The following is a 15,436-nucleotide window of genomic DNA, read 5'->3' on the forward strand; positions in this document are numbered from 1 at the left end:
ACTTGCGATATAGACTAAACTTATCAGATCGCACAAACTAGGACAGACAGGTGCTCCTGCTCGTGAGCAAATGGTTCACAGTTCAGTGGGATGTGGGCTAGAGTGAGAGTGCTCTTCAGGGCTCCCAGAGAAATCAAAGGACTATCTGAGAAAGCAGGTCTCTGCGGCAGAACGCTTTCTCTCTCCACCTCTCTAATTACACAAACCGAGCTAGCTCTGCCCTTACCCACAATCTGTGGAGGCATGAAATAAATACATGCTCTCCAACAATAAACAAGTGCCTTTTCAAATGACATGCTCACCCCCACTGCCGTCTCTCCAGGCTTTCATAATGCTTTGCCTTTTAACTGACTGTAGAATAATGCAGGCTGGTACTGTAAAGCGAAGAGTGTAAAGAGAGATTAATTATGATATGCATCATCAAAATGTTAGAGGATTAAAAAAAAATCTAATTAATAAATGCAATTTAAAACTGTGTTATAACCTGATATTGAAATATTACCTGCATAGACATTACATGTTTATTTAAAGTAATATTTAAGGGATTTTGTACTGGAAATAGAGGACTTTGAAACATTCTGTGAATGAGGATATGTATAAAAGTGATGCACTCTTGCTATGTTATGATTGTCATAGATTTCCTTGAATTTCAGTGTATAATGTGTATGATTTTTAATGCTGTGCCAGAAACATTAAAGCCTCGTTAGATACCTGCAGATCAGCCATTAGCTTTGTTGTAAAGGAATCATAAAGATTTTAACAGACCAATGTTAAGATGGAAAAGATCCAGATATTCACATAAAGTGCCACGCAGAGATTTTCAACCCTCTAAACTCTTACACATTTTGTCATGCTGCAACAACAAATTTAATTGTTTTTCATTCAGATTTTGTAATAAACTAACACACAGTGTTTTTTGTTTGTTTGCTTATTTTAAAAAATAAAAATCTGAAGGTTTTGATGTCCAGGTATATTCAGTACTCCAGACAGAATAGGGTAGAACCACTTTTTACTGTTTTTGTTTAAATTGCTATACATTATAGTTCAAGCTCACTCATATTTGATAGAGATCGTCTTGGCACTTCATCGTAATTAAACATGTTTTGATCTAAATCATTGCATTATAGCTCAGGCTATGTGCTAAGGGTTATTTTCCTGCTCAAAGGGAGACCTCCACTCCAGTTTGTTTTATTTTTTTCCCATAACTCTAGTATTTAGCTCTGCTTAAAATATGCATGACTAAAGCATGATGCTGTCATCTTATTTTACTGTAATAATTTGTTCTGGTTCATGTGCAATGTTAATCTTTCTATCACACAAAGCAAAAGTTCTGTTTTCCACTCAACTTACCAGATTATCCATTTTGAAATGTTTGCTGTATGATCTTCATGGATTGCGGCATGCTTTAGAAGAAAAAATGTCTTCAGACTTCATTAGGACAAACCAATCCTTGTCCTGTCAAGAGATTTCCAGAGTTAACCATGGCGGTCTTGGCTGCTACTCTCCTTGCTGCTATCTTTGCCAAATCTATCAGGATGGCCATGTCCTTTTTAGTTTGCAGTTAAGGTATAATATTTCTATCTTCTGACATGCGGTTGGAATTTTGTTTTCTAATCTAACTCTGCTTTAGATTTATGTTCATGGTGGCATTTGTTTACTAAAGTTCACTAACAAACCTCTAAAGCCTTCATGGAACAGTTAGATTTATACTTCGACTGTGTTACACAAAAGTGAGCCATATTTAATAATTAGGTCACTTTTGAATACAACTAATTGAAGGTCAACAGCTGGCACCAGCTTAAACGGCAGAGTGAGGGTTCGGGAAATGCTTCAGAAGATCTTCCAGCATCAAAAATCTGTAGTGATCTGATCATTTCAGATATTATTTATGAGAATAGAGCATAACTCACAAGTCAGTATGACTAAGGCCTCTACATGTACAAAACAGTATAGCAACCTGTCAGTAATCCACCAGTCATGGTCTGATATCTGCAGACAGTAGTCAGCAAAATCTAATTTCTCGGTGTGTGAATGACCTTATAAAGCTTTGTTTTTTTATATGTGGCCATCTTGGCGTATGTCTGTCCCAAAAATGTACCTGAACTGAATGGCTTGTTCTATTTTCTAAGCTTGAAGAACAGTACGTACCAAACTCTCAAAGTCAGTTTATAGATGTGTCCACTGCTTTTTAGAAAAATAATGGTTTGGAAAATGTAATTATAAGGCATTTTTAATGTTTTTTTTCCCCCTTCATCTTCAATCAGTCTTTACTGAAATTATGACTTTTTCATTTTATTCCAAGCCCATTTAATTTTATTTTACTCATCTTTGACTGGCAAAGGAAACGTTTATTTCAATCTAAATCTGGATGCCGCTTTTTGTTCTGTAGTTTAGCAAAATTACAGTTCACATTGCAGACTCTCTTCATTCATCAAAAGTTCCACTCAGAGATGAATTTAGGTTGTTTATTTTTTTTTTCTTCAGATACAGTGCGGGCAAAAGTGCAATGGCTGATGGGTTACCTGCAGCTCTGAGTTCATCACCTGAAATGATTTAATAGTCTAAAGTCTAGACTCAGTCTCACATTTATGGTGTTTTTCTCTAAATAGGATAATTCAAGATTACAATGTGTTAAATGTGCAAAACTGGTATTTGATATGCTTATTTGGCTTTTCCTGAGTATTAAGTTAAATAAAACATTGCACTCCAGATCTGTATAGCTTAACCAAGCTTGGTACTGGTCTTCATGTATAGGCTCCAGTGGACTGAACACTAGTACAAAAGGAAACCCCCAAGGGCCCATCTCATTTTCTAAATTTTACTCATAATCCACATGTGAAAAGGAAATTAGGTGTATACATACTATATGCATCACACCTTTTTTTGTTGTTCAGAATATGCATACAAAAAAAAAATCTGATTTGTAAAAGTTTTCACATGTTGAGCAGTCCATGTTCACAGAGTTCCCCTAATGAGGCATACCACTTAATCTTGCAGCATGGTGTACGTTTACATCAGCTGTCATCAGGCCACAGATTCTCTTTTTAAAATGTCATCTATGGCCCCTTTGGTTGCCTTTTCCCACATATTCTCAGGGCCGCCTGCATCTTTCTTTGGTCTGGGCGGTTTGCTCAACTCATTACTTCACGGCGGCCACACAAGTGTGTCCTCTGAGTGATGAGAGGGTAACCATGCTGTCCCCACACCAGCAAGCATGTTAGCAGCAGAAGTTACTTCAAGACACATGGTGGTTCCTCATAATTAAAAATGAAAAATGTGTATGCAAAGCATGTGGCGGGATAGCCCATTTTGACATTTCAGTGCAACCCTGCCACCTTGTGGAGGAGATGAAACTACATGCAAAAACTCAGCAGATGGGACAAAGATATTTATTAAATATAAAACTCTTATTTGCATTACAGAAAAATACAAAGTTTTTGGTAGATTAACAGAATCGCAGTGCTCTTGTTGTACATATTCATAACTTGAAATACATTTTAATAAAATAATTCTAAATAAAAGTGAAGAAAATAAAAGTACACAGAGCGAGAAACATTTAGAAGTCCAGATTGAAATATTTCTACAAATACAATTTAAAAATAGCATGGTTTAATCAAGTGGTAGGTGTAAATTTAATGCACTGCAAAAAGAGTATTTAAAATGTTGAACAGCAATTACTTTAGAAACTAGCACGTTACAAACAAGTGTAGTTTCACAGTTTAAGTCCTTTTGTCACAAGCTCCAACCACAAAGCAAAAAGTCTACAAGAAAAGCAGAAGTGCAGCATGTGACAAGGTTCTCACCAAATCGCTGTTAATCTGCACCAGAAATGAACAGAAGGGGGAGAGAGTGTGAATAAGAACCTAGACTTGGTTTGTAAAGTGTTGTTTAACCAAAAAAAAAGGAATATATTTATAAATAGCTAAATAAATACTTTTCCTACGCAGTGCATAGTTCACTAGTGAATGTAGTGTGGACTTTAGTTGTTGCCAAGTGGGTGATAAAAAGCACATGCCAGCAAATGTGTAATTCACTTTCTAGTGTTGACACTTAAAGCCATCTGATTCTTCAGCTTAGTGAAATACTGCCATGGAGGCCAAAGGTCACAAACACTGCTTTTCAAACGGTTCAGAAATTATATGCATTAATGTTTCTTATACCTGTCCGTCCCAGAGGCGGGAGACATGCATCCGACACTTTTTGTTTTGCACAGACCTAAAATAAATGTTGAGGAAAAAAATAATCTGCCAACCTAAAGATCTTACCTGTAAAAAGATAAAGTTTTATCTTCCATCAAATTATTCACCTAGCTGAACTGAAGCACAGCCCACCTTGTGTCATGCGATCCAGTTGAACATAAAAAATTACAGGCTTTGAAACTTCAATACAAAAAAAACTTCTCAGACTCCAATGAGGTATTACAGCCTTTAAACAAGCAGAACTGTTTTCAGATAGGATGAGAAGGCCACTTTTTGACATTAATATGCTTTACAGGCATTATGAGGACGCTCAGTCTAAACACAACCATAATGAATTATTCACTTCACCTATCTGTCCAGCTGTTGTATTGTCTTTCAGTCTAGTTATTTACTTACGCTGATATAATGATCATGACTAAGGCTGCATAATTCAGTTGCATAGGGGAAATACTGACTTTTCAAGTAACTTCATCCTAAAGTCTTTGGTCAGTTGCTGATATAATGGCACAAACCCAACTCAAAATATCACCTGCACATTTATGTGAAATAAAGGCAAATGTGGAAAATGAGTTAAACTAGGCAGAGTTCTCAAACTGAGATTAATTAGCATTCTTAAAAAGCTCCTTGTTGTCCCCATAAGTGTATATTTCATAACCTGCATCATAGTCATGATTTTCCACCCCCTCAACAGTCGGCCGAGAAAATTTCACTTCCATCAACTGATCTAGAGTTTAGAGTCGCTTTCAGAGAGAAAAGCAAGTCTCAGCAGGGCTGCAAGTGTGACTGTGTGTTGCTCTCTGGGTCATTTTGTACTTTTGAGCAAAGGCATCCATTTGGATCTTTGGGTAACAGAACCACCTTCACATTCCAAGTCTCTACCTGCCTCTGATTTTTTTTAATAAAAAAAATATTTTTAGTCCAGAGATCCTGTTGTGGTCCGTTCAAGCTTTGAAGGCGGATTTTGGAGCAACTCCGTTTCCCCCGCCCCCCAAGCACCGACGAGGCAGAGCTTGAACCGAGCTCAAGGCTGCCAGGGTTTCCTGTCCTTGCCTTTCTGGTCAGGAAAGTGTTTATAGCGACATTTATCCCCGAAATGGCACCCGGTAGTTCTCCAAAAGTAACACTCATCTCCATTAACTGGGCCACGTCGCCGAGGACTGAGAATATGAAGAGAAAAGACACAGAGAAAAAGATCACATGGAAGCACATCAACTACTTTGTCAACGGAGACAGAAAAATCCTTTGTTGACTTAGTGGAGAAGATAAGGACAAGCTGCATAAGGGCTTGCTTGAGTATTTGGGTTGTGTGGACTTTGAATTTTGGGCTGTAATGTGAAAGATGTCAATGTCTTTTGGGATTTTATGTGATAGACCAACAACATAATACGCAATTGCAGAGCGGAACAACATAAACATTTGCACTCAATTCCAACTCCCTTGAGTCAATTTCCCTTTGCTGCAAATCTTTAGCATAACTTCTGCCAATTTAACACACTGAAAGGTTGACATTTTTGCCCAGTCTTTATGGAATGGGTCAAGCTTTGCTACAGATTTAGGTCTGGATTCTGACAAATTAATAACTTAAGTTTCATGGCAACTCTGGTTGTATGTTTTGGGCTCGTCCTGCTGGAAGGTGAACCACTGTCCCATACTCTGAAGATTTACTGCCTGTAACATGTTTTCTCCTACTGTTGAGTCTGTCTAACCCTAACCCAACTAACTTTCACCTCTGACAAATTTCCTTTTCTCTTCTAAAAAAAAAAAAAAAAGTCCCCACATGACTATGCTTAGAAGTGACAGACTGTGTGCCTAGGGTGTTGTGCAGAGCTTTGTTTTACCTTTCTTGTCCAGTGGTAATTGGGCCCCTCCCACTGATTAAGCCTCTCTTTGCCCTGTCTGTCATTCTAGGTAGCCGGCCAGGTCTTAAAAGGTTTGCACATACCGTTTTTATTTTGATGGATGCTCTGTGAGCGCGGAATAAGGTTTTACAACTTAACCCAGCTTTAAAGCATTAAGAGTTATCTGTAAGGAGGTTGGTGTTTTCCTTGGTTTTGCACCAGTTTGTTCACTGGTGCTTTCCAACAAACTTTTGCATAAATGAAGTTGCTTTGTGGAAACATCAGCGGTGGACTCAATGCAGCAAATTTCATTTAGGGAAAGGCAAAGTAAAAAAGAGCAATACACACCACATGTATCAGATCTCTTTTTTAAAATCTTAAACCACCTACCATCTTCATTTCACTTCATTATAATACTTCTGTTGTTTTATCACATAGAAGGGCAACAAAATGCACTTGTGGTAGGAAAATGCAGAACAGTTAAAAGGATATGAAAACTTCCATAAACTGTTGTCTTAAAACAAGAAAAAAAAAAAGTTTAAAAGCATGTTTCTTACCCAGCTCCTGTCCCTGCTTGCTGTGTGACAGGGAAAAAAGTCCTAAGTGGAATGGGAAGGACCCTCTGAGTGCGGCGGTCTGGATACCTTACAACTAAACGTGTGTTTTCAATGTAGTACCCCTGCAGAAGCGAATGTTTGCATTGAGACTAAAAAGACTGGATCAAGAAAGGCATTACAAGTGTGAAAATAAACAACCACTGACGTTTAGTTTTTCCATAGCTCGGGTTGCCATGTCTGCGTTCCTAAAATTCACAAAGGCACAGAATCGCTCATGCAGCACACGGATGCTCTCTATGTCTCCATACCTGCAGTGTACAGACATCAGATTATCCACTGTGGTTAAAAACTTGCCATCCTAAATTTCTGTGCAAGACCAATTATACAGAACCCAGAAATTCAACCCATAAATGAGAATGCATTGAATACTGTACCACATTAAATTCATACGTTTTGAAAAGGTCCCATAAGTGTTTTTCCGTTATTTCTGTTGTCACATTTCCCACCCAGAGAGAAGGACAAGGGCTTCTAAAATAACATGAAAAACAATATGACTTAATACATTATAATAACTGGATACACAGTCCAATCACAGGCCTGAAGTCTCATTTATTACAACAGGTTACATTTTTAAAAAGGTTCAAATATAAAAAAAAATATACATTTAAAAATAAAATGGCCAAAAACACTTCTTGAGTCATTGAGAACCCATAGTTTGAACAAAGGTCACCTACCCTGGTTGCACAACTGATGCATCATGGCCTCCAGCTGCAATGATATAATAAAAATATGACATTGCTATAATACATATAAATGCAAGGCATACAGAACAGCATTTGTATAATGTTGTGATTTTTTATTTTATTTTTTTTACCTCTTGGTGCATCTGAACAAGATGCCAAAACAGCCTGCACAGATGAAAATCTCTCCAGCAGTGCAACACTTTGCATCTCTTCAAACCCAAACTCCTAAGACAGAATAAAAAAAAATGCCATCATCAGGAAACGAGTCCAAAAGTCTCCCCATAAATTCCAATTGCATCTAGAAAGAGAAAACTTGATGAATTTACCATTAGCTGAAGGACTTTGCAGCTGAAGAGATCATTGACAGCCTCTTCACAGTTTTTGTCCAGTTTTAACACTTGCTCCATAGCCTTCTCTGCCTCACTGTACCGCTACAACACAAGCATACAAAGAGTTTGTACTCACAGATTGGGATGTTTGTTGTGTATATATTCATAACTATAATGCTCTGTGCCCACCTTCATGCCAATAAGAGCTCTGCCTTTGCGAAAGTATCCTTTGGCCCACTCTGGAGCCAGTTCAATGGAGCGTTCTGCATCCCCCAGCGCCTGAGGATACTGCTCCAAGCAGTAATAGCAATACGAGCGGTTTCCAAAGAACCTGCATGAAAGAGATTTAAAAATGAAAGACGGTGGGGAAAACTGTATAAAACACACTTTAATACATGTAAACCCACATACTAAATATAATTGCAAAATATTTTGCAATTGTATTCATGTCTGCCAAACATTCCATGTTTTGTCACATTGCAACTACAAACTTCAATGCATTTTGTATTTTGATAGAACAAACTGGTGCATAATTATAAATAGGGAATAAAACAATTATTTTTCTCTCAAAAATATCTGAAGTGTGGTTTCCATTTGTTTCCAGGCTACTTTAATTCAACACCCCTGAATAACAAGCTGAGCGACCAATTATCTTCAGAAGTCATTTAATTAGTAAATAGAATTCACTCTAAAGTAATTTAATTTAAACCAAATCCAGCTGTTCTGTGAAAGCCTCAGAGGTTTGTTAGACTGAGGAACATAACAGACAGGTTATGTGCAAAGTTGGGGAAAAATTTAAAAGGAGGTTAATATTATAAAACAATATCTCAGGCATTCAACATCTCACAGAGACTGTTCAATCCACATGCCTAACTGGAGCACCTCATGGAACAAAGTGCTGCAGTCAGAGACAGAAACAAAGCTTTTCAGTCCACAGGCAACAATATGGTTCAAGTTCAAATCCAGACCCAGATTCAATTAGGAATCTGTGGGAAGCCTTAAACTGCTGTTCACATTCTGCATCCAGAATAACAGAAATTGAGCTTCTTAACCAGGACAAATGGACTAAAGTAATTCTGTTTGGAAGCTGGTGGAGACACACCCCAGGAGTTGTGCAAAAGTAACTGCAACAAAATGTGGATATGCACTGTACTGACTAAGAGGAGAATAAAGCAAATGTTCGACACACTTCTTAGGTCTTGATCTTGAAAAAATAATTAGAGTTTGTGGTTGTAACATAACCAAATTCAAAGCAAAGTATGACACAGCTGTCAGAAGATGTACCTGTAATCCTTTGGGTCACACTTTATGGCTTCCGTAAACATGCAGGCTGCTTGTGCATACTGTCCTTCCTGCACCAGTTTAATCCCTTTTTCTGCAAGACAAAGAATTGTAAATAACTTTCAGTTAAAATACTGGCCTGAAGGCCTGACTGCTATAACAGATGACGTTTGTAGAAAAGAATTTGTAATCAATAATCTTCTCAAAGCCTCTGTTGATGTTTAAATGAAAAAAATCAATTTAACTATTGCTTATGTGGCAAGATTTCACAAAAAACTTTCCTTACCCGTCAGCGATGCACTTTTCTTGGTCATGTTGTCAGTTATGTTTGTCTACAAACAGAATAATAATACTTTCATCATGCCACATGCTTGACAGTGGACAAACAGACAGGGGTATTATAATACAGTCCATAGTCCAGAGTCCAGTTGTTCCCCGTTAAATAAGACTTTGGACCAGCCAGATGAACACAATACCACGTCAGGATAAGTAAAGAGATCGTTGTTGTTTTGCACCAATTTATCATTTCATTTACCTCTTTTCTGGCCTCATTTTCCTTGTTTTCTTTGGACTTGCGACTAGATCCTTTGGGTTTGATATGGCTAGCAGCATTAGCGAAGAAGGCACTGCTCACATCCCACTCCGGCTCCTGTAAAACACAAAATGTTAAACAGCTCTTAGATCACTCATCTTCTGGCTTAAAACAAAAAACAAAACAAAACAAAACAAAAAAAAAACTAAACATAATGCAAGTCTTCTGGGTTTATGACAACAATAATAGCATTTGACAATGTGCAATAACCTCATTCATGCTCAGTACCTCTTCAGTTGAGTTGGCTTTTGTCTTCTGCTTGAGTCCTGCAGGAGCCATAACTGGAGTTGCATTGTGCTTGTTAGGAGCAGCAGATTTAGGTTCCTTGTTCTCCTCTTTTGTGGCTCTTTGTTTTTCCTCTTCAGCAATGTCTGCTTCTGACTCGCTCTCATCCAGCTCAGACTCTGCACCACCGTCCTCTTCTTCGTCCTAATGTGTGAGATCATATATACAATCGCATTCGAACAGAAAAATGAAAACGTGGAATATTTTCGTAAAGGAAACGCAAGGGCTACCTGTTCAGCGCCGTCATTTTGCTTGATCTGCTCTTGCTTCTTACGTTTCCGGCGGCGCTAAAACATTAAGAGTAATCCACGGCATCATTTATATGTAGCAAAACAAACTGGAGTAGAGTCAATTTTTTTAGGAGTGCATTTGATTGCTCACCTTCCTCTTTGCTCGGCGTCGCTCTGCTTTCTGTCTGACCTTATCCTCTTCGCTGAGATCATCCTCTCCATTTAATGCATTCTGGGCAAACACACACAGTAGTTTAGCTCTGCACATTATAGCATAGCTTTTGCTGTCAAAGCAGTTTTGGTCAGGATGACGTTGTACCTGTGATAAAGTGGCATCATGACACGGGTCAGAGGTTGCAGCAACACAGTCCATTGGCTCCTCCTGTTGCTGCACAGCAGGGCCTGTTGGGAAACAACACACAAGTCACTGTGACTTGAATTCATTTGTAAATTGAGTGTTTTGAGTTTTTGTTCCAATTTGTTTTTAACATGGAAGATCTGTGCTAGTATTTTAGCCAGTCTTAATCTCAGAGATTAAATTAAAAAAATGTAAGCAAATCATCATGTCATCATGTAATATCTTTAGCTTTCCCATCAATTTCCAAAAAAAAAAAAAAAAAGACTTTCCAGTAGATGAGCTTTCCACATCTACTGCTAGGGTTAAAATATTTTTACATTTCTATCATGTACTTAAATTATGAGATGATGCATGCTTTTTTCTTTTTAAGGTTACTCTGCAGCACAAGTCCATGGACAATAGATGTGGACTTTCAGCCATCTCTGGCATTTCATTAAGTGTTTATTTACAAGAAAGCACAGTCGTGGATAAACCAGTCTAAATAATAATATTTTCCCAATTACACTTAGGCTAAATCCATACAACAAGCACTGAAAAACTAGATTCAATAGGTGTTTAGTCTATAAGGTGACAATAAAGTTGATTAATGCCAAAATCATTATACTTTCATTATTGTTATTCAAACAGCAGTAAAAATAAATATTAATTTTCCATTTTAAGGAAAATCTCTTAGATTATGTCATGTTTTAAACTTTTTGGAGATACTCTGATCCCATGCTATTTTTACTCGGGGCTGTCATACTATCAGAATCTCATAATCCCATGGTTAGACCACAGTTGAACAACAACCTACCCTGACAGCAAACAATGCAGCATTCCTGTACTATAAAATGAGAAACAGACAGTTGTGACCCTCAGGCTTAAAGGTTAATGCTAGACTTTTTTTCCACCTTCAAATCACAGATTGTCCTATTAATCCAAAGTACAGCTTAAGAAATCCTTTGTTTCCAGATTTTGAATGTCAAGTGATGCATTTTGATAACTCAATCTACTCCTCCAATAAGCATCCAAACAGATCTTGTATTAAAAGCTCTGCCATCTGAATGCAGGATAAATATGCTCCTCCATCATATTCAGGTTTATCCGCTCTAGGTTTTAGTAACAAATAAAACATTTTAAAAATTATAACTGTGGGTGGTGAAAAGGAGAATAGTTATTATTAAACGCTTTCTGAGAACCAGGAATGCTCAACAATGCCGAACTGAAAACTGCCCAACGAGTTCAATTCATGTCGTTTCTCTGGTCTTAAGCAAGAGGAACAGTTTAGCCATCACATACCACAAACAGTCGCTTCGAGGACTACAGTTTCTCTGAAACCTGGCTAAATATGACCTACAGAGCAGACACTGGCTTTTTAAAGTAGGGGTCTATTGTTTGGGCATAGAGCAGATACAAGCTTTGCCGTTTCTCCAAGCAGAGAACATGGAGACAAATCACAAGACAAAAAAAAAAAAAAAAAAAAAAAAAAAATTAGACAAAAAAAACGGGCCTAAAGGGAAACTTTGCGGTGTCAGATTTCTATTGGTTCAGCAAAGTGTTGTGGAGAATGACAAATCCATACTTGGTCTGTGACTCATGTTGTGACTCGTAAAGCCGGGATGGACAATTTTGCCTTTGAAATGCATCTATACAGCACACTCAATCTTTTCTGGGAGGTTGGGAAAGAAGGGGAAAAAAAAAAAAAAAAAAGACATGGAGCCTCTGGGCTTCCTGATTCTCTCAATGTTTATGTGTGTGCTGCTGGGCGCAGCAGCTCTCGTCAACAATGCAGAAAGTAAAAGGAATCCTCATAAAGCCAGCTGAAGGAACCCAGACCTTTTTAACCCCTCTTGCATCTAAAAATTGAAGCGTTTAGATAAAGAATCCAGCACTGGAATGCAGCAGAAAACACAAACATGTAGTGAGTGAGAACAGGGAATAAAGTCAGCTGTTCATGTGTGCCACACTTCTCCAATGACAAAAGTCTCAAATGTCACCGAATCTGACTTTCTGTTCAAGGATTACCTTGGTGGAATGCTCTCTGAACACTTAAATGATACAAGATTTGTGGACAAAGGCAACAAAAGAGCCTCTGTTTCTTCTGTTTGGAGAAACTTCCCAAATCAGAGTGCGGTTGAAAGGTGAGCTCTTTCCACAGGAATGCAAAAATGACAGTGTATCTTTGGGAACTGGTGGGCTGGACAGAAAATAAGCTTCATTGCTAGTTTGCAGTTAGAAAAATGTCAATGGATTTTAAAGGACTCACAGGTGCATTTCAGCTGCATTTTGCTACAACTAAATGCAGCTTGAAGGCATGACTGTTTTTAGTTAGAGCTCTTGGGGGGCGAAAGGAGGGGGGGTGGAAAATTGTGAAACATGAGCCAACTCAAATGTTTACTAGTTTGCAAATGAGCGAAAAAGCCTGAAATTTGATCACATAATCAATAACACCTGTGTCCTATAAGAGCGTTGAAGGGGTTATTTATGGATCCTCAGCTGCCTCTAATGCAACTCTAACATACATGCATCCTGTTGAACAAAACATGACATCATGATTGGGGGAGAAAAAAGAGGAACCTAGCTTAGGCCAACTTCAGAGACACACAACCTGTCTCGTCTTACATAAATACACCCACAGGGAAGAGTATGCCACCTATCTGAAGCATTGTTTTCATACCAACGCGAACAGGAAACTTATCCTGTTTATTTTGTCTTTTAATACACCACATACCTCTCGCATCGGTACATTTAACATTCAAAGACCTTACCTGATGTACAAAACACTGTCTGAATCTGTCGTAGGTGAACGTAAAGACTCCCTAGAAGCGAGTTAACAAGATGTGGGGAAAGGGAGGAACTGGCAACATGGAAACTTTTCATTGTTACACGAATTCCATTTGAGTCGCTCGACAGAAACCAGTGAGACGCGCAATAACAAACGCAAACCAGTCTAACGTTCCGCATGCTAAACGAGTTCCGAAGTTCGTTCATCGCGTTGCTATTGTCGGGCTCTAAACTTGTGGTGAGCTCATGAAAGTTTTCAAAAGAGGGACGTTTTCTTACCGCTTCCGAGTCCCAACAGCCGGCATATATCTCTGGTGAATTTCATGAGCGCAACCATCCAGCATTATCCTCTAAAATAAATCTCCCAAAATGTTTTAACTATGGTTTAAGTCGGCGTGGAGACCTTTTTCACACATTGGGAAAATCGCTATCTGCGGGAATCTTCGGTGGTTTAATCCGCTTCCTGAGCGTCAAAACGCCCGACGCTGGGTCCACCCTGAGCAGCGTCTTAAAGGCACAGGACACAGACACCTGCTGGACGGGGAACAGGATGGTTTTGATTCTCTTCTTTACTAGTTTGCGTGTTTCTCTCAAAATTAAGTAATTATGCAGATATATTAATCGTGCATAACAGTTATAAAAAATAAAAATAAAAAAAGCAAAAATAATACAGGGATCGTCAACCGTCACTGGATAATTGTTCCCACGCCTGACTCTGGATTGTTACTTTTGTGACTGCAAATGTTTCATTTGCTGCAGCTCAAATCATTGTTAATCTAGATGTTCATATGAATATGACATTGTTTCATTTTTCTGAATGTGCAGACTTCCCTAAGTAGGCGTTTACAATTGGCTTCCCTGAATAAACTTTTACAATATTTATATTTCAAAAGGGTTTGTGAATAGTATCACTTTTTTTCCCCCAAGTAATCTAGAGGTTTTCTCTGGGGGATTACTGCACTAAGAATTGTACCAACTGGTTAAATAATGATGTAGAGCTACACAACAAAAACATGCAGTTGCAGACTATTGTTAAGTTACTGACTGCAGACTGAATGCTGACACAGTTGTTAGTGTTGCATCAAGGCGGACCTTGCTGAATCCCAGCCTAGGGTCTTTTTGCATGGAGTTTGCATGTTCTGACCCTGTATGTGTACGTTTTCTCTGGGAACTCTTGGCTTCCTCCTGCAATACATAAATATGTAAATATTCATGTTAGGTTAACTGGTCTCTCTAAATTGCCCTTAGGTAAAAGTGTGTGAATGTGTGGTTGTTTGTCCTGTGATTGACTGGTGACCTGTCCATGTACCTGCCACTAGTCCAAACGCTGCTGAAGTTATGGCTGTGCATGTGATGCTGCACATATAACAGGATACAGACAACACACAGATGGGAGATATTAATAATTTGCTTTGTTTTGTAAACAGCTTTGCTTGAATTTATTTAAACATTTTCAAACCTAAAAATTTCACTGTACATCACTTTCATGATTGTAAACATCTAGATAACGGTGTTAAAGATCACCTTAAAATATCACTTTTGAGGAACATGCAAGCTTTTGTATGCTCACCTTTAGCTGATACTTGTGTAAAAACTTACTTCCACTTGATTAATCTGATACACATTAACTACTTTTCCAAATCAAAATGTGTTTCTTATGATCAAGCAATGTCAAAGTCACAGTAGTCTAAAAAGATAACTGCAAAACCTGTCCCACAGACCATTTTCATTGTCACCTTCATTAAATGTCTATAGGATAAGATTTGATTTCTTTCATCCATGGTTGCAGAAAATAACCCCAAAATAAAGACGTAATCAAATATATTCCTTTAAACAAGTATCTATACCCCTTAAATGGTATGGATACTACCCAGGCACAGCTGGAGACCAGCAGGACGTGGCTTCTGTGAACTGACAGGTTAGGAAAAGGGGCCAACAATCAGAGAAGTGGTCAAGATTACCATGGTAACCCTGGAGGAGCAGCAAAGACTAGTTTTTTAGGTGGGAGAACCTGTTGACAAAAAAAAAAAACCTATTGGTCAAGTTTCCCACAAATCTGGTCTTTGTGGAAGGATGGCAAGAAGAAAGCTTCAGCAAGTAGTTGTAGTTTGTCACAACTATGTATGGTCAAACGGTACTGAAAATTAACATTTTGCCCCACATGCAAAATGCTAACCTAACATCCTCCTGAACACATGGTGGTGGCAGCATCATGCTGTGGGGCTACTTCTCTTCAGCAAAGACATGGAAGTAGGTCAGAG

The 15,436-nt window shown here is 38.3% G+C and overlaps 1 protein-coding gene across 3 annotated transcripts; it reads right to left on the reverse strand.

The window, feature by feature from the left end:
• Positions 1-3,373: 3,373 nt before the first annotated feature.
• Positions 3,374-13,839, reverse strand: LOC106947266 (stress-induced-phosphoprotein 1). 3 transcript variants are annotated; one of them, XM_015032146.1, is made up of 16 exons: positions 13,455-13,839; positions 10,374-10,456; positions 10,206-10,286; positions 10,055-10,111; positions 9,750-9,968; positions 9,483-9,596; positions 9,234-9,279; positions 8,951-9,041; positions 7,856-7,997; positions 7,664-7,768; positions 7,469-7,562; positions 7,329-7,362; positions 7,045-7,122; positions 6,800-6,902; positions 6,595-6,716; positions 3,374-5,356 (listed from the first exon to the last, which is right to left on the reverse strand). In XM_015032146.1, exons 1-16 carry the CDS (start codon positions 13,510-13,512, stop codon positions 5,221-5,223), a joined length of 1,563 nt encoding a protein of 520 aa, XP_014887632.1. In that variant the 5' UTR covers positions 13,513-13,839; the 3' UTR covers positions 3,374-5,220. The 3 variants fall into 3 exon arrangements, with proteins under 3 accessions (XP_014887632.1, XP_014887630.1, XP_014887631.1); XM_015032144.1 differs by lacking the exon at positions 13,455-13,839 and adding an exon at positions 13,160-13,395; XM_015032145.1 differs by lacking the exon at positions 13,455-13,839 and adding an exon at positions 13,160-13,393 and having other exon boundaries at positions 9,768-9,968.
• Between the last annotated feature and the right edge of the window lie 1,597 nt (positions 13,840-15,436).

This window comes from Poecilia latipinna, unplaced genomic scaffold (assembly GCF_001443285.1).
Source record: "Poecilia latipinna isolate Pla-1442-1.1 unplaced genomic scaffold, P_latipinna-1.0 Scaffold232, whole genome shotgun sequence".
Classification (NCBI taxonomy): domain Eukaryota; kingdom Metazoa; phylum Chordata; class Actinopteri; order Cyprinodontiformes; family Poeciliidae; genus Poecilia; species Poecilia latipinna.

Coding starts and splice junctions, on each gene's coding strand:
- LOC106947266 (XM_015032144.1), bottom strand. CDS start 13,382: ATGAACGAACTTCGGAACTCGTTTAGCATGCGGAACGTTAGACTGGTT. Junction 7,123..7,328: donor GCATCAGTTGTGCAACCAGG/GTAGGTGACCTT, acceptor ATGTTATTTTAG/AAGCCCTTGTCCTTCTCTCT. Junction 6,717..6,799: donor GAGCTATGGAAAAACTAAAC/GTCAGTGGTTGT, acceptor TCGCTTCTGCAG/GGGTACTACATTGAAAACAC.